At 31.7% G+C, this 23,788-nt stretch overlaps 1 protein-coding gene across 6 annotated transcripts in view; it reads left to right on the top strand.

The window, feature by feature from the left end:
• Positions 1 to 23,788, top strand: part of Ca-beta (Ca2+-channel-protein-beta-subunit) — a 192,618-nt gene that overhangs the window by 154,674 nt on the left and 14,156 nt on the right. For all 6 annotated transcript variants that reach the window (XM_067277081.1, XM_067277080.1, XM_067277083.1 and 3 more), the window contains 3 exons: positions 3,078 to 3,217; positions 13,381 to 13,493; positions 20,184 to 20,335. In XM_067277081.1, the coding sequence (XP_067133182.1) occupies positions 3,078 to 3,217; positions 13,381 to 13,493; positions 20,184 to 20,335 (405 nt within the window). The remainder of the gene's footprint in view (positions 1 to 3,077; positions 3,218 to 13,380; positions 13,494 to 20,183; positions 20,336 to 23,788) is intronic.

The following is a 23,788-nucleotide window of genomic DNA, read 5'->3' on the forward strand; positions in this document are numbered from 1 at the left end:
AAGTTGTGGTTAATACTTTAAGATGGCTATACCAGCCAAAACTATATGAAAACTGTTCTTAAACTGTACAGAACATCTATGAAATAAGATTTCCTCATAAGCTCTCGAGATCTAGGAATATTTCTGAACAGTTTTTAATATTAAACTTCCAGTTGGCTGCTTTGCATTATGTTTCTTGGTCTGGAACTTGTGCCTGAGAAAAGCCTTATGACGGATGAGAAGACAAAAGTATACTTCAATAAATAGAATTATACATTTGGAAAATATCCTTTACAAATTGGACTTGCAGACTGTATACAATATTAACATAATAGTCACTGACTCAGCAGAGGCTATAGCAAGAAGACTTTGGGAAAAATATCAAAAGAAGATTACATCTTGACTGAACGACAGTGTAGAAAAGTTCAGTGCAAGAGAACCAGCACTGTGATTTGTTAGGATAACATACACCCTCCCACAGATACTGGTTGATACAATTGTGCACAGTCCAAATTTTGCCCCTTCACCACCTCTAACTCTGACAAGTATCATCCCAGATGTGGAATGTTACTTGTCATAAAACATGGATTTCACTGCTAAGGAATACTTTAGGTGTAAGGTAGCACTTCATATTTATAGTCATTTTCATAAAAACCATGATCATAACCTCTGGTTCTCTATTAAGTCCTCAAAGGAATGGTTACACTGTAACAATGTCATCACATTGAGAGCAGATAAGTCAAGATACATTATGGACCAGAATTAGTACTGCAGAGAAATTATGGATTACATTAATGCCACCAAATGTTTTATTGCACTGGAGTTCATTGGTTCATGGAGAAGGTACACTCCAGGGTATTAAAACTATTGAACACTCCCTGGCACAAATTCTGAATTCTGAAGCTCCAAGACAGGGCAGCAATTAAGAACTGTATTAGATGAAATGAGGTCATCTATGATTCATATGGAAAGAAAGCTTGATGCCTACTTTAAAGGTACATTGGATGAACACCAATATACAGTAAAATTCCCAGAGGAAGTGTTGGATAGGCTAAAGAAATTGGGCAATATTGTTATAACTGTGATTTTGAGGTAGCATTTCCCTCAATAAGACTTGAACCTTGTTTTTGTGAATTAAGGGACTTCCTCTTGAGTAAGATCAGGGACTCTGCCAGTTACCCTTCATCTATTCTAGAACTATCACACCTTGTGTGCCACATATTGTTTTTCAGGTTTGAAGGTGTTACTTATCTGCAAACCATGGGAGTGCCCATGAACAAGCCACCTATCTTTATGCAAGATTGTTATAAGAAAACTGAAGAAAACTTTATTTCTAGTCTATTTGAACCAACTTTTATTATATACAAGATATGTAGATGAAATTTTATTAATTTGGAAAGGTAAACCTGACTTTGATACATTTCTTAAGGTGATGAATAGAACCTATATAGCCTCATGCTATTGTGACAATTGCTCATCATTTTTTTTTTTGTGTATTATTCAATTGTCAGACACAAAGCCTTTTGTTTGTAAGTTTCCCAAATGCTTCATCACCTGTTAGGCCTGGAGGGGCAATAAACTTATAGGGGGAACAAGGGGTATATGAGGAATAAGGGTTGATGGTAGAGCCCGCTTTCCTTTTTGGCACATTTGGAGAAGCAGGTGAAGGCAATCGGCTACAACTGGATCTTATAACAGAAACATCAGAAGCCAATGAACAGGATTGGAATCGATCCAACAGTTAGAAGAAGACAGCGAATGTGTGACAAGCCTCTGAAGAACTCTTCTTTGTATTTTAATTATATATGAAAAGTAATCTTGTAAATAATATCACAAATTCGAAAAATATATAATTATTGTGAAAAATTGAACAAGTGATTGTAACAGGAATGAAGAGTCAAATTTTTATGTTAACTCAACTTTGTGTTGAGGAAATAAAATTTACACTATGATCAGAACAGGTCAGTGACCAGGAAGCACATTTTTTTTGATATATCAATTAGGATAGAATATCAAAACATTTTCACTGGAACATATTGCAAAGAAGCTTTTTCTCCTTTGTATACACCATGTGACTGATATGACCCATTTCTCATACAAGATTGTGGTGTTTCATGCATTGGAGATCATTCGTGCACTGTTTGTCAGCAAAAGACAGAAGGGAAAAGACAACAAATCATGTGAGTGGCAAAATAGCAGGGTTTTTCACCAGGTCTTATTAGGTCTTTGGTATAATAACAATATAGTCCCAAAGATGTACATAATTTGCATAAAAGTAACTTTGTGGTGCTCATATACAATTGAGTGCTTTCTAACATGTATAGAGAGATTGCTAAAATGGCCAGGGTTAGGATCATTTATAGACCTCTTAATATCTTTTTAATCATAAGAAATGAGAAAAACCTGGTTGACAATAAGTTCTGGCCAAGTGTTTACTCCATCCCATTTTGTGACCAAAGAGTGGACAGATCACTTGTTTATATTGGTGTCATGGCCAGAGGTCTAGCCATGAGAATTAAAGAATACCAATATAACATCAAAAAGAAAATGGCCGACACAGTACTAGCTGCATGTTCGAGGGAAGAATGTGTCTGTGCTGACTTTCATTACATGAATCTCTCTCTCTACAGCTTGGCATGCATTGCTTGAAGTGATGTAAAACTTTGATGGCTTTGTGCATGTCTATTTTTAAATTTTTTTGAATTTTGGATCTATTCTATTAATTTAAAAATATGTTCTATCAGTTTATATTTGATAATATCTGATGATATTCATTGTTGACAAAAGAAAACGTTTGTAGCATAAAATATTTGTGTTTTTACTAGTTAAGTGATTTTGTGTTGTTTATAAAATTTTCTTTCAAACAAGTGTTGTTGAAGCCTTTTCATATATTCTAATGGTTTGTATGTAAATCACTGACTTGATGTGAGGGAGAGGCCTTCCCATTAGGTATAACAGTAAATTTTTCCAATCCTTCTCTCCCTGAAATTGTACACATAATTAATAGACATCCTCTAAACATTACTAAATGTGTTTTGCATTTTTTAGAAATAATTATAGGTAAATATAGTTCTACATAGATTTACTTTTATTCTTAGTCAGAGAACATTCCCCCGTATGATGTAGTGCCTTCAATGCGGCCTGTGGTTCTAGTTGGACCATCCCTAAAGGGCTATGAGGTCACGGACATGATGCAGAAAGCTCTCTTCGACTTCTTGAAGCATCGCTTTGAAGGAAGGTATAGTGAAATTATTTATTTTTCACATTTAACATAAACATTGATTTAATATTTTTTCCTATTCTATTAATTATTCTCAAAATTTTTTACCTACTTTTTTAAAATGCTAATACAAAAAGATATACTATATAAATTTTATATGAATTTATATAGTACAGTAGAGAGTCGTTAATCAGAATCAATTGGGGACTGGGGTTGTTCAGATTAGTGATTTGTTCCGATTACTAATTATGTAAGAAAAAATACATTAACCTGTCCGATGTTCAAATTTTTCTTCGTTGCGTGTCGCTTCGTCTTGAATTTTCGTCGATTTTAAGCCTAAAGAAAATTTTTATAATAATAATCGAGGCTATCATATCGTTAAAAATTATTTTTTCATTTTGTACAAACAAAATAAATATATTGAAGAATATAAAAAACATGAAAATTATACTTTAGAAGTAAATCTGGTATCAAAAACGTTCGATTCAGCACGACACAGTCCGACTGAAAATCGTTCCGATTACTGGGGTTCAGATTAACAACTCTCTACTGTATTGTCAATAAATATGTTAAAAAAATAAATATCATTATTCTGTTAAGTGTAAGTATAGAATTTTCTTCCATTAGACTACATTTTACTAGATTACTTGTTACCTGAAGAGTTTTACATAATTTTCATAATCTTCTGTTTGAAACAGAAAACCATTAAAAATAAGATAGGTATCTTATATAAATTTGTAAAAAAATAAGAAACTGAACTTGCAAAGAAATAAACAAAATAGTATTCAAGAGCTTTTATATTTGACAAATCTGTTTGCAGTCACTTCGTTGAAATGGTATTCAAATTTTATGAAACAGAAAATAAACCTCATTTCTCCAAGAAATAGAAATAGAAAAATCTTGAAATAAAACAGGCAAAGAAACAAAATTAATAGGATATAATGGCAATTGTAAATAAATAATAATTTCACTGGTGAATTGGAAGTCTATAGAATGTGATGATAATGATAAAGCTCTTGTGTAGCATTGCAAAGATGTAAAATTTAAAACAGGTTTCATTTAGTGTCAAATTTTTAGGATGAATCATGATATTAATGTATGCAATACAAGTGGTGTGTGTGTGTGTGTGGTGTGTGTGTAACTAGATCAATTAATTATGAGATGTATATTAGCATTTTGAAAACATTTTTATTCAAGCTGTTGAAGATTAATTTATTTGGAGATGAATAAATTATTTTTTAGATCAACAATACATCATATTACAGAATTGGATCAGTAAAATAATTTTTCAAGAAAGCCAGCTAATAGTTTGAATTTAAAATTTTATTTCACAGATATTAAATATCAAAAAGCTAGAGTGAAAGATCAAACAAGTCAAAGTAAAAATTAAAATAAACAACTGAAGTGCCTTTGACCGGTGTGCTTCTTCTCTCAGTAAATCACAAATGTTTTCGAACCTCGTCAGGTTTTTCCTCAGGCGTAACAGAATTCTGTGTTCTAAAACTTTAAATATCCCACCGGTCAAACTCCCACCGGTCTTTTGCACAATAAGGGATCCACTCATGCACATCACACAAGACAGCATGTTACAACCTAACATCCTAGAAATAGCACACCTGATCTGCTATAACCTCGTCGGCAAGTGGTTAAATTCAACGGAACTACTTACCAACAACAACGGGGTGTACCTATGGAAAACCCAGTCACAGGGGATCTCTGCAAGCTTGTGGTCAGAAAACTAGAAACAGAAGTGATTTCTTCTCAATGCTCACATATCCTCCTTTACCAAAGGTGTATCGACGATATCCTTATATTATGGAATGACATCCCAAATATCCGAGCCTTGGTTGACACCTTCAACGACAACCTGTATGGATTGACAGTCAAACTGAACCAAGCCCACCATACCCAAGCACACTTCTTGGACATTCACATCACTATAGAGGGATCTTCCATCAATACGCAAGTCTATCACAAACCATCTACCGAACCTCTATATATACGTGCATTCTCCTGCAATCCTCCGCAGTACAAGATGGCAGCCTTTAAGGCATTACTTAAAAGGGCACTCACCCATTCCTCCTCACAGTCTGCCTTCAACTCTGAAATGCGTTGCATCAAGAATATAGCTAAACAGCACAGATATTATAACATTGCACACGAAAACAACTTCGAGGCACTACGACTTCTATCCACCCATACCTTTCCTTCCAATGGTTCCCCACCTCAATATGTGCCAATCACCTACAATCCGGCACTGAAGTCCATATACTACCAAATAGCAAAGAAAAAAGATATCCGTTTAGCTTTTAGGAGATGCCCAACTATTTTTGAGTGGCTTAGGAACGGAAAAGACGCTCCGGATAGAAACAGACTTCCGGGAATGTACTCTGTACCCATCGCCGGCCACACAGATAACAGTGAAGCCATCTACATCGGATCCACCAAACGCAACATACAAACGAGGATTAATGAACACAAAGTGGACATATTACATCATAGACAAAATACCGCCCTAGCAGTCTATTCACCCGTGCCGGAATTATTCACTCCACGTTTCGACAAGATCACTTCAATGGCTCGAAGCTGTATACATATTACTCAACACCTGCAACAATATGCACTGTATCAATTTTAAAAAGGAAATCAACTTATCATCAGCTTGGGAAGCCTTTCTTAACAAATCCTTGAAGTAGCACTATACTCTCAACGCACAAGTCTAATATGATGACATCGACTACACGCGACATCGTTCCAGAATGCAGTTTTTTCTAAATCAAATGGTTAACTTCGACGGGATATTTAAAGTTTTAGAACACAGAATTCTGTTACGCCTGAGGAAGAACCTGACGAAGTTCGAAAACATTTGCAATTTACTGAGAGAAGAAGCACACCGGTCAAAGGCACTTCAGTTGTTTATTTTAATTTTTAATTTTGCTCCGGTGTTTATCCTTTATATCAAATCAAAGTAATCAACAAATACAGATGAGTTAAAAGAAATCATCATAAATTCCTAAATTAAAATTGATATTATTATCAGCAGTGTACCACACAGTAAAACTCCAGAGGTTGGTCATCACACCACTTTCTGACACATGAAATGAATTCTGCATCACTGTGAAATATTGTCCCATGTAGATGTGCCTTTAAATGACCAAACACAAAAATCTGATAGTGCCAAGTCTGTACAGTAGTTGTGGCACCAGTATCCAGCCTAGTCTGTGTCACTTTATGTGCTGTGTAAGCTCACCAACTTGGTGGAAACTTACACCGGTGTCTGAGAAGTTGGATTTTAAGTCTTAAAATCTAACTTCTCAGACACCGGTGTAAGTTTGCCAATTAAGGGAGGGATTATTTCCTTTTGTCAGGATGGTCTAAGGCCTTTTTGTATGTGGGTGGTGGTTTATGGAGGCAGAAAAAGACAAGTGTTTCACAAAGAAACCGTTTATAAATTAAAACCAACAACTGTAGTGCCTTTGACCGATGTGACTTCTCTCCTCTTTCTCTGTAAACCGGTCAAAGGCACTACTGTTGTTGGTTTTAATTTATTTTCACTCCGGTGTTGTTCCTTTATATATTTTGTCTAATTAGCGAAACCGTTTTAATTTAATTTGACGATTATGCTTACATATTGTCAAGGTCCTAAGTTTCACAGTTGTCTGTAAAATGTCTTTGAAAGTTCCTTTTTGTCCAGCGCTGGCGAAGCTCTAGGGCGGCATCAGTTAAAGTTTGTTGTAGAGAGAAGCAAACACAGGATAGTGATATATGGAACACGGCGAGAAGAGGGTGACGATCCCAACAGGTAGACTCGAGATGAAGCTCCTTTGTCCTCGACGGCAGAGGTTTTATAAATTTTTGTGGAATCAATTCATTCCTAATTGGTCAGGCTTTTTCTTCTATGCTCCCCTATTGGTCTCTCACCTGTCTCTAGGTGAAAATTGAGACTAGTTTAGGTTGCCGGAAAGGTCTGCCCTAGATGGTTTATATGACACCATCCTTTCGACTCTGATCACGCTTTATTGACGTCTGAGACACCTAAGTGTATTCTTTTTCATTCTTGTTTTGTTTTCTCTTTTGCATCTTAATTTTTAAATATTTCCCTTTTTATTTTTATTTTTTTTTTATTCCAAAATTTTGTTTTTCCCTCTATTCTTTTTGAGTGTCGATGTCAAAGTCCGGTGTCACCAACTTGACACTTATATAACTCATTTTCCTGATAGTTTATCTTAATAACTTTTACATTTTCCTTTTTTTTGTACTATTTCCAGGGCTTCACAACTGTCATCTGTGTAATGTGCAGTCTTGCATTATCGTGATACAGTTTGATATTCTCAGCTTGCAAGTGTGGTCTCTTAGTTCTGAGGGCATGCCTCTGCTTCTCCAAGGATGAACAATTATGTTCTTTGTTAATGGCAGTCCCAGTTTCCAGCAAATTGATGAAGACGATGCCCTGATAATCCCAAAAAATGTGACCATCAATTTTTTTGATGATCTTGAAAGTCATGACTAACTACCATGAATGTTACCGGTAAAATATTCAAGCAGATCATGATACACTTCTTTCTGAATTCTCATCATCTCTTTTGTGAGGAGCCATGGTACCCAACACAGATTTTCCAGCAGGGTCAGATTTTAGGCGATTGGAGCGATTGGTGCCAATTGGGCCCCGCGCTTGAAGGGGCCCTTGCATCACGTCAAAATTTATATATTTAAAAATAGTACATGTTACAAAAATAAATATCTAGGTATATTATTATTAAAAATAAAACAACATATTTCAATATGTAAATTAACATAAGTTAATTAATTTTGTTATTTAAAGTTTGAGGGGCCCTGCAAAAAAAATTCAATCGGGCCTCGCACCTATTGGATCCGGCGCTGTTTTCCAGTATCCTAATCATTCTATCACTTTTAAAACATTTTACTTTGATATGCCAAGGCAGTCCAAAATTTGGGAAGTGGCAACACTTTTGTTTTTTTGAATAAGCTTGTCAATGGCTTCCTCAGTTTCAGTGGTTGGTATAAGTTGAAATGGTTTTGAGAGCACGTGTTGCTAACTCAAAATGCAGGATTCTCAGGAATTTTTTTTAATGTTTGATACTGTGTATTTTCTGTTACATTATCATTTTAAGATAAACTTGAAATAAAAATAAACATTCAATTTTGTACACTTAAAAAACATTTGAAGTTGACTTAATATGATGGCATCTCTAAAAACACACAAAAATTCAAAAAATATAAAGACATTTTATGCCTAAAGTATTAATAAGTGGCTCTATTCTTAAATGCATATTAGTCAATCAAATTTTATATATAGTATTCTCTTTTTAAAATTTTGAAGAGCTTAGCTTATTTTATTTCTGAAATACTCTTGTATGTCACAAATAAAACAAGATATTTTCAAGATGATCAAATATGTATTACACATTAGCAATTAGAAAACAAGGATTGTCTATGTCAAACTCATCAAAAAAAGTTCTTTTATTAATGGTATGAATGTTCTGTTACTTTATATCTTTATATATATATATATATATATATATATATAAAGATGCTGACATGACGTTCCCCATGCTGACATGACTTGGTTGAGTCTGATGTTGTGCACAGGCGGGAAAAAAGACAAACCGTTAGAGTTAGAAAAAGAAGAAGCAACAATGTAGCACGAATGATGTGTCCGCTTCAAGACGATTAATATCCATTTAATAATTAGTATCAAGATGATTTGTTTAGTGTTCTTTGTTTTGTAATGTTTTCTGTATCGTATTAAAATATTTGTCATAAGAAGCTCTTTGTATTCTTTCTTAAACTGCATTCTGCATATGCTTCTTAATGCCCAGCCCAGCCCAGCCCAGCCCAGCCATTTATAGACACAACATATATATATATATATATGTGTGTGTGTGTGTGTGTGTGTGTGTGTGTGTGTGTGTGTGTGTGTGGTACAGTACCTAAGAAGTAAAAATATATGATATTCAAGTCTAACTTACTGTGGTGCCCGTTCCCCATGCTGACATGACTTGGTCAAGTCTGATGTTGACACAATATTTACAAATTCATTAAAATAATAGTAATTTGTATAATTTGCAGATTATTTCATATATATTGGCCAGGCAATATGCAGTACTCAGTTGGGGCTACAAAAGTTGTATGAAGTTCAAGAGCCCCTTTTGTGGTAAAGCACAATGACCGTATCACATATTTGACAAACAATCTGTTTCCTTTATTAAGTAAATAGACTAGTCTCTGCTACTGTGTATTTTTACAACCTTGCCAAAATTTGTGAAATGAACTGTAAAAATTCTTTTCTGTCCTAATTCAACTTATTGTTGCCAACTTTACTATTTTTAGTTCTATAAAATTTTTAAAATTCTGTTTCTTCAAATTCTTTTGTTCTGAATTATTTTACAAATAATGAAGATTTTAAAATATAGATATTTTAAAATATAATAGATTTTAAAATACAGATTTTAAAATATAGATAGAATAAAATATAAAATATAGATATTTCAATTAAATAAGTTTTGAAATCATGTGTATTTTTATATATTACTGTAGTTTTGGATATCTGAAATTATTTTTATGTAAAGTAGACAATTATCTTTATCTGTAAGAGTTTAATTTTTTAAATACTTATTTTAAGAATAATCCATTCTAATTTTGTATTAAAACCTTATAAAACATAAAAAATAAATAAATAAAATAGTAAAATATGAACTTGGAATTATTTTTATACATTTTTCAGGCTTCTTTCCGTAACTATATAGATATGTTTGTTTATAATTAATGAAAGTGAAAATTATTTTGATATTATTAATAATATAAAAGCAGTCTGTGTGTTTGTGTGTGTGTGAATTCCTTATAACTCCTGCAATTTTTGTCCAATTCAGATGAAATTTTGGTTATATTCATATTATGTTCTGAAGGAAAGTATAGGCTACTTATTTTGCATAAATATTAGCTATAGAATAAATGTTTTATTAATTTCAGAGCAGTGATGACACTTACATTGCAGTGACATCAGTGACCTCATTTAGTTCGTGCTTGATATCGGAATTTCCCTTAAGTTGCATTTTTAAATATTTTGGCAAATGGCATATTTTAAACTTATTTCATTAAATTTAAACTTTTAAAAAAGATAGCCACATCTTGTCACTTCTACAGCAAATTTTTTTAAAAGTCTTTCCATAGTGACCATGTGACATTCTATTATCCAATCTGAAGTAACGATCTAACAAGCCTGTTATTTAAAATGTATTATCATGCTTCAGTTATGTTCGGATGGACAGTACAAGTATTGAATTTGTAGAAATATTATTCTTCTTGAATTTCTTGAAATCTGTACTCTGTAATTCTTCAATCTGTATTTTCTCATAGAAAGTAGTCCATCCTACTTGACAGGAGAATTTCTAGTTATGTTATAACATGTATAATATTATATCATATCATTGCATAAAATAAAAAGCAGTTTCAAAGTATTCATTTTGTTATTTTCAATGAGAAGCTTTCTTTTTCCTCTTACTGTATTCTCTGGGTTGGATGATACAGAAAGATGGCAACTCTATTTCAATTTATCCTAAATTACTGTTTAATCTAATAATTTGACTACAATTTTCAATATATTTCATTTATTTATTTGTTTTTAGTTGAAAAAAATATGAGTTAACATAGTATTAGATTACTTTTTTCATTATTATATATAATATCTAAGCTATTGGGTTGTTCAGAAAGTAATTTCGTTTTTTTATTACTAGAGGAATTAGATGTATTTTTACCAGCCAATTTTATTTTAAACCACATTTTCATTATATACTTCGACAGCTGACATTTTAAGGCTTATTTGTAAAAAATTTTGGTTGATTCTGTACAATTATTTTTTTTTGGTGACCCATCAAATATGGAAAATCGAAAGTATCATTTTTGGCATATTTTGCTTTTTTGTAACTAACAACTGTAACTGTTCAAACAAGAAAAAACTTGTGGTACATGTTTGGAAAAGATTTGTTGAGAGAAAGACAGTGCCAAAACTGGTTTACAAAATTGTGTTCTGGCAGTTTTAATATCGAAGATACACCACATTCTGGATGGCCATTTGAAGCCAATGAAATCAAAATAAAGGTACTGATTGAAGCAATCTGCTGTATAACATACAGATTGCTGGACATGAAATCACTACGAGATTAAATCTGTTAAATTGAACCATTTATTATTACAGTAGAGCATTGATTATTCGATTCCCTATTAACCGACCACGTTCTAGTCAGCAAATTCAAATGTCCACTAGTGATGTGGCGCTACAATATTTGCTTATATCTTGGCTACTTTAATATTATTTTTGTTAAATTTTTGCATGTTTTAGCTGGCAGCACTGGCTCGACCATGAAAGAGAGTTTAGTATTTAAACCAGGCCTAATACACTATACTGATAATGTATTTTTTCATACTTTTCGGTTATCCGACTTTTCAGTTATCCGACCAACCCCAGTCCCCAATTAAGTCGGATAATCGATGCTCTACTGCAGTGATTCTCAAAGTGGGGGTCGCGACCCCCAAGGGGGTCGTGAAAAATATTTGGGGGGTCGCTGAAAAGTTGATGCCAGATCAATTTTTTCAAATATTTTATAAATTTACTATGGATTCATGTTTAGAAATAATAGAAATAAAATAATTTTTACTTAAATAAATTGCACATATAAATAATAAAAATAATATAAATATTTAAATACGAGCCTAACCCCCTCCCTCCGGGATGTTTTTCGACACATACTTAAGCCTGGACTCCATATTACCGAAATCCGCAACGTAATCGTAAAACTGAAAGCCAAACTGACGAAACTTTCAGTTTTGGAACGTTCAGTTGGACAGAAACAAGACTGAAAGCAGAGTTAAAAATTATTTAACTTTTCCGTTTTCGTTCCGCGCTTCTGTCGTGCTGCAACCAATAAAAACGCAAGGATTTGTGACGCGTAGTCACGTGTAGTTTGTTGTCGTAATGGCAGAAAGTGTAGCGAAAAGGACGAAGAAACAAATAGATTTGGAATTATTCATCGAAGAATTTAGAAAATACAGATGTCTGCACGACAAAAAATGTAAATAATTCAAAGATTATTAACAATTTTGTTGTTGATAAATGCAGAGAAAGCATGGCGAAATCCGTAGTGTCATCCATGTTCGACTCTATGACAATTACAGAACTGATCAACAGATGGGCATTTCCACGTAACGTTCATTTTGATGCTAGTAGCGTCGAGGTAAAATGAAAACAGAAACAGAACTGAAACATACAGCGTTTTCATTTCAGTTCTGAGTTTCTGTTTTCAGGTAATGTGGAGTCCAGGCTTTATTCTTCGGGGGTCCTTTGAAATTTTTAAGTGCAGAAGGGGGGTCGCGGTCCAAAAAGTTTGAGAAACACTGCTCTACTGTACTTAAAATGAATTGGTTTTGTTTCAAAGCTTGATATATGGGTTCCACATGTTATTAACGAGAGATGCTCTCTATGGTTGGATTTTTAAAAAACATTTTTTTTGAGCTTTTACCAGACAATTTAACAATTGATTTGAAAGTGCACTGCCGTCGAGTAAACAAATTGAGTAATATCATCAAACAGAAAAGGTGAGAATTGATCAACAAACAAAGTGTAGTGTTTTACCATGATAATGCCAAATTTCACACAAGTTTGGTAACTCGTTAGAAACTGTTATAGCTTAGATGGGATGTGTTATCACACCAACCATATTTGCCAGATCAGGCACACTCAGATTATTACTTGTTCCAGTCTATATGAATTTTTTTTTAACTGTAAATGATTCATTTACTTGAAATAACATTGTCAAAAATCACTTGGATCAGTATTTTGTAAACAACGATCAAAATTTTTATGAATGTGAAATCATGCTACTACCAGAAACAATGACAACAGGTATTTGATCAAAATGGTCAATATATAATTCAATAAAATATTTATTTATTATAAGAATATTGCGTTTATTTTTCTATGGAAAAAACGAAATTACTTTCCGAACAACCCAATATAATTCTTATTTAGTAAGTTTAGAAAGTAAAAGTTATTTTTCATATAATTAATATGAGTTATGCTTTCAAAATAATTCTTGTTCTGAGATTTTGTTTATAAATAATGATTAATTATGACATCATTAATTCTAAACTTAGTTATATTTCAGGATTATAATTACTAGAGTAACAGCAGACATATCATTGGCAAAGCGATCCCTCCTAAATAATCCAAGTAAACGTGCCATTATGGAAAGGTCCAATAGTCGATCATCATGTCTAGGTAAATTATAATTTTATAATAAAATAATTTTTATGTGAATGTAATATGAACGAAAGTCAAACTTTTATGCAAATTATAGGAAAATCAAAAAATACTTAAGTCTACTAGATTAGAAATTCTTTTGAAATTACAGTATATAGGTCATTTTTAATGTGAATGAACTTAAATTAAAAAACTACATACAGGGTGAGCACAAAAAAACAGTCCTTGATTTCCAATGGATATAGAATGTAATTTTATTGGACTATTTTTATATATTGGTGGCTAAAGTTGCATAAACTCATAAAGTTTTATGTGGTATTGGTTGGTATCACACACACTCAATGTGCTCCCCACCCATTACTCAGCATCAATGCAATAATCTAGCTTGGACTAGACTCTCTGCAGCATATCTGGCATGTTCAAGTTTACAGCTTTAGTGAAGCATTTCTGCAGACCATCCAGGGTTGCAGATAGTGGAGGTACTGTACATACAATCTGTATCTCTAAAGAAAAAAATTGCAGTTAGGTCTGGTGATCTCGGGTCACTTGCAGAATACCTTGTCATTTTTCCAGTGTGGCTAATCCATTTGTTTGGCAGGTGCTCATTGAGAAATTTGAAGACAATGAGATGCCAATGTGGTGGTGCCCCATCTTGCTGGAAGATGATGTTACCACCATCAACAGCTAGTTCTGGAATCAACCACTTGGTTAGAATCTCTAGGTAACTTTGGCCAGTAATGGTTTGTCTCTCAAAGATAAATGGACTGTACAAATCCACTCTGATACAGCACAAAATATTAATTTTTGGGGAGTCATGCTCAACCTCCAGAATGGTTCATGAATTCTCAGATTGTGCCTGTTGATCTTTCCACTTAAGTGGAAAGTTGCCTCATCACTGAAAGTGATGTTTGACAACAGGTTATCATTATTTTCTGTTAATGCCTGGTGATTCCTGCAAAATTGAAGTTGCATTTCATTGTCTTGCACATGTAACTTTTGGACCAATTGCAGTTTGTAAGGGTGAAACCAAAAGTGTGTAAGATCTTGCTTACCATGCTTTGCAGGATGTGTAATTTTCAGCTTGCTCTGCACATTGATTTTATTGGGGCTACACAAAAAGAGTTCTCTGACATGATCAACAATTTGTTCTGAGACCAATACTTGGCCTGAATGTCCTTTTCTCTGATCATAGATGCATCCTTTCTCAATGAAATTATTGTACTGCTTCAAAATGGACTTATTAGTAGGTGAATGCACATTAAATTTGTATTTGAAAGCACACTGCATAGTCACAGCACTGTTTGTTTTAGCATATTCTAACACTCACCAGCTGCATTGCTATGGGGAAGTGCCATCTTAGATTTCACTGCCCTCTGGTGGAGAGAGGAGTGCACAGAGATTTTGTGGGAGAGAAAATAAATTTGTTGAGTTAATGTATCACTATATTTACAGTACAAACATATAAAATCAAAATTTATTGGAATAACTATTTTAAATCAACAAGTGTTTTTGTGCTTACCCTGAATTCACCCTGAAATGATAGAAACTCTTCACTACTAGAATATAAATACTGACTTTTGTTGCAGTATTTACTGTATATTCGTTTATAAAACCATATTCTAAATTATATATTTTTATTTAAAAGTAAGTAAAAAAAAGATATAAACAGGTCTTGTCACAGTTGGCTTCATCTATGATTTGAAAAAATTAATAGGAAAACTTTTTTAAATTAAGCAAATCTAATATCTAAAACATGACTTGATGTCTCTCTTTATAAGCTCCAAAAATGGTATACTTAAAATTTTCTAATAATTATTATTGAAGTTTAACTTATCATTAGAATTTAGGATACATTTGTGAAGTTGAATGAGTTAAACAAATTACTAATGAGTCTGTCATAAAGTACTAATTCCATTCAGTGCTCATGCTTAACATTAATTGCATTTCAAACAAAACGCTAATGAAATTTATGAAGGAAAGTTAGTTTACGTTATGAAGAAAATGGTATCTGGCAATATTGGTGTTTTTAAAAATAATTTTGAGTGCATAAATAATGGACCAAAAGGTGAAATGATACAAATAACTGTTCATGTTAAGAAATCTAAAAAAAATTATTTTGGATAAGAATACACCAGTAATTTTGATTTTAGAAATAGCCATTTTGTTGTAAACAAATTAGTCATAATGTCTAATGAAAGAAAGAATAATAATGATAATCATTTTCATCTAACTTGTGTGGCTGCATGCCATATTGTGTGCTTTTGTCCTTTTGTTCTAATGCCATTTTCCTGTTTGTTCTTTCAAAAACTTTCTAATCTTAATTCTTACTTGGAGGTGAGGACCACTTTCTAGAATTTTACCAACATAACGTATATGAATTTACTTGAGGAGTATATGAGGCAAAAGAAAGTTACTTTTGAGTTGGTGCTCAAAGAGAGAGGACGATGAAAGGAGAGCCATTACAGTGTCCAGTGCCCGAGTAGCTTAGTGAACTCAGAACTTTGAGCAGAAACTTTGAAATTTATGTCCCAAAGTTAGCATGTTAGAGTCAGTGTTTCAGCTTGACAAGTCCAATTGTGTGACTGGCTATCAGAATCAAATGTACAAAAATCTTCAAGAACTGAGGAAAGGGAAAACAGAAGCTAGAATTTTGTTTAAAAAGCTTCCCTATGTCCCCTCACAGTAACTGAATGACATTTACATTATTTGGGTATTCTTTCTTATCCTACCTTGCTACATTTGCACTACCTGCCATATTTGATACTTCTCATTCCCTACATTCTATTTCCTTCTAGGTATAAATTAGTATTAAGGAAAAATTTTTGTAATTATTATTTTTGGTTCTTTTTTATACAGATCATGATAATTTTTATAATTATTCTACCAAAAACTGGATTTGGATGACTGTTAATCAATACTCCCCTGAGTTGTGTTATATTCCCCCTGTAGAGTAATGTCTGCAGGGATAGACAAAAAAAAAAAAAAGAAAACGATGAACAAGTCGGCTTAACAAATATTCGGCATTTAATTTAGTACTGTTTTAATACAATATCGATAATAACATACGCTCACCTTTCTCGGATTATCGGGGAAGTTCACGACAAAATAAAGGAAACAAAAAATGGGGCAACGGATAGCGCGTAACAAAGAGACAAGGGGAACTTACAAACTAAAATAACTTGTGACAATTTTACACCGCGTACAGGAAACAAATAAAGACACTAATCTGTTTGGATGAGTCCTCTATCAGTCGTTGGTCTCTTGGCTATCTTTCTTCTCCACTGTTACGTTGAAATCGGTTGGATGCAAACGGATTTCTTTTCGATCTCGTCTTCTTTCCTCTCTCCTACTTCTCTCACTCGGCGCCTCGGTCTTCTGTCTACACGTGGCTAACACACCGCAACCAACAGCCAAAAAGTCCTGTTACACATGGATCCTGACCTTTTATACAGTCCCGGCCGGATATCCTCCTCACGCGACCTCTACTGGCCAATATGGCTGCCAACGTGGGGTAAACAGGAAAGGTGACACCACGAGCAAAAACGAGGGGGTGAAGGGAAAAACCGGAACAACAAAAAAATAGTCGCGAAGCACTACAGTTGGAATGCCTTTGTACCTGTACTTTTTTCACATGTAATAAATTCATTTTTCTATCTGCTTTGTGTGTCTTTTTGCTGGGTGCTTTTGTTGGTCAACAATACCCTTTCTTAATTATCACACTTGTTTGACTTTACAAACTATCCTTAATTCTTTGCTGTAATAATTATTAAGTTTGAGTCATTAAATTTGTGTACTAATAGAGTGTTTCTCAGTAAAATTAAAATTTTGTTATTTTCAAATATGTCAGTTAATATTTTTTAAATGATTTTTAGATTCATTAAATAAATAAATGCTATCAAATGTCATTGATTGATAAAACAATTTTAAGCAAATTAAATGGTATGAAAAGATATCAACAAAACACAATTAGTAAACTATTTTAAAAATGAAATGTAATAAGTCATAATTAGGGCTAGGACATCTAAGCACTAAAAATTATATAAATAGTTATAAAAATAATTTTATAAATCAATACTTGAATACATTTAATAAGTTGATATACAATTGAATCTATCTCAAAATTTATTTTTTTCTGTGCATTTTCAACCTAAATTCAATATATTTTCCATGTTTATCTAAACAATTTTTTCCAAAACCTCTATATCTCAAATTATGGACTGAAGTGTCAATTATAGTTTACAATTATGAAATATCTTTATTACAAAAAGGGGATTATCCCTGTTGCAGGGGGTTGTACAAAATTGACTTGTAAATTTTCGTATTATTAAAACATTAACTAGGTTATTAAAATTTAACAGTTTGATAGTGTCTAATTATAGTTTCAAAGCATAAATTATAGTTGAGAAAATATCTCTTGCATTACAGTATATAATTGCATTTAATACTGTTTTTCTCTGATTGGCTACAAGTTTAGCTTGTGTCTTCTTGGTTGAAGAAAGTCAGGCATTAGATCAGAAACTATTGACAAGCTATTTCTGTTAAGGTATATCAGAAATGTTTTATTTATATCCAATACAGGTATGTATTGTACTTGCTGTGATATTGTAAAATATCATACTTCCAATCAAACCTATTACTGTTACCTCTTTATCTCAAAACTTGTCTGTCTCAAATTTTTTCCTTGTTTCCATGAAATTTGAGATAGACAGGTTCAACTGTAATTCAAAATTTTTAAATATTTTTTTTATTTGGATTTATCTTAAGAATAACTGAACAAAATAATAGTAGCAACCAGAATAATTAATTTAATTTAAATTAGATTGCCAGATTATCAAAAATAGAAGACTGGTACTAAATGAAGGATTTAAATATGCAATTTTTTGGAAAACTAATCTAATATTTTACCTTGTTACTATTTTTTAGAATAAATTATATTAAGTAGTATATCTTTTCATAATTTCAATTACTTGGATCTTTTTAAGGCAATAACTAAATTCAAAAGTCATTTATATTTCAATCATCATCAATTGTATATATAACATGGTAGGAAAGCTACAAACTGCAAATGTTGCGTATTCATTAAATATTCAAAATTTGTCAACAGTTATCAGCTTAAATTAACTTTGCTCGTACAGTGGGACTTAGTTCTTAGCAATTGAGTCTTTTGCAATTCTGGCAATAGTTGAACGAAATCAAACCATTTTTTTTCTGAAATAAATGTTTGTTTAGTTAATACAAAATAAATGAGTTTTTAAAATTTTTTGTTGTCTGTTGTATTCAGAATTGCAAAAAACTTTATTGCAAAAGATGTCCCCTCGAGAATAAAATCGTACCTGTCCGAGCGCTTTGCTTGGACTAAGGCAATAACTAAATTCAAAAGTCATTTATATTTCATCATCATCAATTGTATATATAACATGTTATGAAAGCTACAAACTTCAAATGTTGCTATTAATTAAATATTCAAAATTTGTCAACAGTTATCAGCTTAAATTAACTTTGCTGGTACAGTTTGACTTAGTTCTTAGAAATTGATCATTTGAATTTGGCAAAGTTGAAAGAAATCAAACAACAATTTAGTTGTTTCCTAACTAAGACAATTTCAAAAAGTATAGTTTTATGAGAAGCAAACCTGACCATGAAATCAGGTTTCATATATATTTGTGCATCAAAAAGTTACAAATACTACTGTGATTAAAAAGTATTGGAAATGGTTCATTTCATTTAAACTGCATATGTGCAAGAGGGCACTGCCGTCATTTTTTTTTTATTTTGGTGGTTTGGTATGATTTTCATTGACAGCTAGCAACAATTCATATGTCATTGTCTGTTTTCATTTGCAAATAAATGTTTTCTTTGTGCATAAAGAATTTTTTCCTGTATCCTTGACTAAAAATTCTGCTTCATGGTCACTGTTTTGAGTCAATTAATGTCATAAAACAAAATTTGCTGAGAGTCCTGAAGGGGTTTCACAAAAATGTCTTTAAAGCATGTTTCATGGATTGGAAAAAATGTTAGCATAAGTGGATTGCAGTGGGAGGAGATCACTTTGAAGGGGACAAAACAAATTTTGATGAATAAATTCAAATGTTGCATTGTATTGAACCATTCCCAATACTTTTTGATTACAGGAGCATTATAATCATATACAGTGGAAACTTGATAGGACCAGAGATATTTCAGATAATCCAGAAACTCATTTTTGCAGTTTGGGTTCATCAAGCTGAGCATTTAAAGTTTCATGAACTATAATTTACTTTCAGATGTAGTACTTGCATTACAGTATTTAATTTATACAAAATCTAATATAGTGTTACATATATTACCTAGTTTTGCAACATTACAATTGTCCGATGACAGTAATTTTCAGTTACATGAAGAATTTGGTTTGTGTATTACTCTCTGTGGTATGTACAGTACAATGTTACTTTTTTTAACCACTTTGGAATATTCAGAGTTTTGGATAATCAAATTTCTACTGTATATGATGTAGAAATATTTCAAATTATAAAACAAATAGGACTTATATAATTAATATTATGAGTCAATAAAGCAGTGATAAAGTATTATTAGAAGTTATGTAAATCATTTATTTCATTTTAAATAAAAATACTGACTATTATAATAAATATAGTAGTGATGTTTTTATATTTTAATATTAGATTATACAATTTTAAACTAAATATATTCTGAATTTACATATTATAGCTGAAGTTCAAGCTGAGATAGAAAGAATCTTTGAACTGGCTAGAACACTTCAGTTAGTTGTACTTGATTGTGATACAATCAATCATCCTTCTCAACTTGGAAAAACATCGTTAGCACCAATTATAGTTTATGTCAAAATTTCTTCACCAAAGGTATTTATTTATTTTTGATTAAAATAGATTTTTTGAATTTTAGTTGAGTTATACTCTTAAGAATATATTTAGATAAATATAGTTTGTCTGTTCATAAATAATTTGAGATATGTAAAAAGTTAATTATACTAAAAGAGTTCTTATTAGGGTCAAAAAACATTTTTTGCCTAAATATTTTGTTATTGGGCTGCAATTTGAAAAATTTGTAGATCTATAAATTTCTACTGTCTATCTTTCCTTAATCTGAAGAATGGAGTTAGATAGATGAAAGCTGAGACCACATATGGAAAGATTAGGGGCAGGAGGCCCCTGATTAACTATGTAGGAACTTCCAATACAAACTGGAAATTACATTTTTTTAATTCAAAAATTTTACTCTTAAAGAAGTTAAATAGATGACCGGCACAACTCTATTGCTAATGGGAAATGTGTGAATTTGAGGTGGTGATCATATATTTTAAATTAAATAAATTTAAAAAATATGATTCAAAATTGCTACCCAGCTCAGCATTGTGACTATGTCACAATTAATAATTGCCCATTAGTTAATTTTTTTAAATAAGATTTATTGTAATTCCAGTAAATTAGATTTAAAAATAAAATTATATATGTATGTATGTATGTATGTATATATATATATTATTAAGATATACAAGGTGGGGCAGAAAGGATGGACATTTTTGAAATGGCTAGAACTCATCACCAGGTAGAGTGACTGATTTGTGGCAGGTAGTGCGAAAGTAGTGAGGTCTTAGCATTGTCTTTTCAGTTGAAGGCATGGAATCGTGGATAATAGAACACCATGTGTTTTGTGTACGACTGTTTCCTCAGTCATACGCAAAGGAGATGTTCAGTCATACACATCTGATGGGAATATGTTTCTACATCCTTGCTTATGATGGAAACGTATTCCCATCAGTCATGTGTGGTTTCAACAGGAGAGCGCAATGGGCTGTTGCCCCATCATGTTGAAACCACATGTCTGATTCGTCTCTTCCCTGTTGAAATCATGCTTTTTGTCGTCTCTTCTCTGGTTGCCTCATTTCTAAGTTCAGTGACATTCATAGGTTCCTCAGTTGCCCGACCTATTCATGTGCAATTATTTCTTGTGGAGACACCTCAAGGCACATCTATATGAGCATAAGTCTGTTCTTTGCAAGAACTGAAGGAAGCTATTCATATAGAAGTCACCAAAATATTTTCCAGAAATGCGACACTGATAATGGACACCACATAGGAGATATTGTTTTCCACACTTTATTCTGTAAAATGCTATTTCAATACGAACTCACATCTTCCAACAAATATCTTTTTAGAAACAATTACAGATGTAATTTTTTTTAAAATGTCTGTCTTTTTTGTTCCACCCTGTATATAAAAATTAAAAATAAAATTTTGCAAGCTGATTAACTTTTTCTTCTTAAATTATAATGTAAGAAAAATTTAATACAAAATATGCATAATATACTCAACAGAAACACAAGCAAAAAAATTTTTTTTTGAAATTCTTTATATTTTATTTAAATATATAGGAAACAATACAAATTTGGATATTTTTACTTTCCTGACTCTGTTATATATAACAGAGGAAAAGTATGGCAATCGGTCAAAAAATCACCCCAAGATTTTTACATTTTTTGGACTCGGAACCTTGAAACATTAGAGAAATGCAAAAAAAAATTTGGGTTTTTTTTCTGTATATGTAGATGTTTGTGGGGGGCACGATTTTGTTTACCCTGTGTGTTTTGTCAAAAATTTCTCAAATTTTGCAGGAAGGTTTGTGTATATATTAGGGAGATTGATGTTATTAAATTTTGGTGGTTAAAGAGTGACAGGCAGAAGATAAAGTAGGGTCATATGTCATATGTCAAGTAGGGTCAGACTTAAGGACGATTTTACTCATTATTGGCATGTACAATTTTCTATAGAACCCATCCCTACCCTCAAATTAAGCTTTTTGCCATTTTATAATAATTAAAAGTATAAAAAGTTTTTTAATAAAATATCATAACAGATAGTGCATACATGCAATTTTAAATGTTGTCGGAAAAGTTAAGCAACTCATAGCTGGATTTTATATATTTGAAAGTATATAAATTAATTCTTATTTGAATGAATAATTAATTTAAAATGAAACAATTTGATTTCAAGCTATTTATTTTTTTCAATGTTAAGGTAATTCATACTAATAAAAGAAAAGTTTTGTTTTTAATATCATTCTCCTTAAAATTTACATTTCTTTTCTTATACAATAAGTATATCTTCATTTAAGAACATTAAAATAAACGTTTTATTTCCTGCGAGTGCTTTTGACATATTTAAAAATGTCGTCTTCAGGCAGAAATAGAATTCGAACAAACTTTTTTGAAAACTTTTTAGAACAAAACGGCATTAGCCACATGGAACGTAACAAGTTTAAAATAAGAGAACACAAAGCATTATATTTAAAAACGTATGCCACGTTGTAATGAACATTAAAATAAAACGTTTATTTTAATGTTCTTTAATGCCTCTTCGTGTGGATATTTCTCTATGGTAATAAAATATATCCTCATTTATTTCTTCTGTTAATGTTTTCAAAGTAAATTTTCCGTTTTCACAACTTCTCAACATTTCAAAGAATGCATCTTTATTAGATTCTTTATATATATCTGACATCTGAGAAATAGTTTATTGATACAATTTATTATTTAATTTCTGTAGTATTTCCTGTTTATTTTGTTTCATTTATCATTTTTTTTAATAAATTTTTTCAATGTTTTTCTTTACTATTCTAGTTATGTAGAAGCATTTTCACCATAATAAGTATTTTATTTTAAATAAAATATTAAAATTAGAAATTAAAAATTTTTAATGATTTGGAATTTCTGAATGAATTTTTATATGAAAGTCAGATGATATAATTTGGCCAAACAGTTATGGTACAAGGTCAGCTTATTATCATGGGAGATTGCAGTTTGAGACCATGATACAATCTCTAAAATTTATCAAGGTAGAATAGATTGGGCTCATTTCTATTCTTAACCCATGCTAGCTAACCCTGTTATATATAAGGATTACTCATTATGAATTCTCTCTAGTCATATAATCTAAGTATGCCAGTGTCTTGTCCTCACTGATAAGTTAATTGGATGATATAAAAATATTTTCTAAGAAAATGGATATTTTAGTTGTATTTAAAAATATATTCTTTATATAAAAAGAAAAAGATATGTTACAACCTATCTGCTTCTATATATATTTGTGCATACATGCATATATCTTTTGCAATTTATTTTTGGTTAGAGATATCTAACTATGGTATAGGTCTGTAGGATGTAATATAAAATAATTAAAGTCAAAATGTCTTTCATTTTTGACTTTTAAAAAATATATTCTTTCTTTATATTAAAAAAACATAAGAATTACTGTCAAAACTTTGTAATAAGTTAAGTAACTTTGAGAAATGCAATA

The sequence above is a fragment of the Centruroides vittatus genome, unplaced genomic scaffold (genome assembly GCF_030686945.1).
Source record: "Centruroides vittatus isolate TY-2023 unplaced genomic scaffold, ASM3068694v2 contig_728, whole genome shotgun sequence".
NCBI classification, from domain to species: Eukaryota; Metazoa; Arthropoda; class Arachnida; order Scorpiones; family Buthidae; genus Centruroides; species Centruroides vittatus.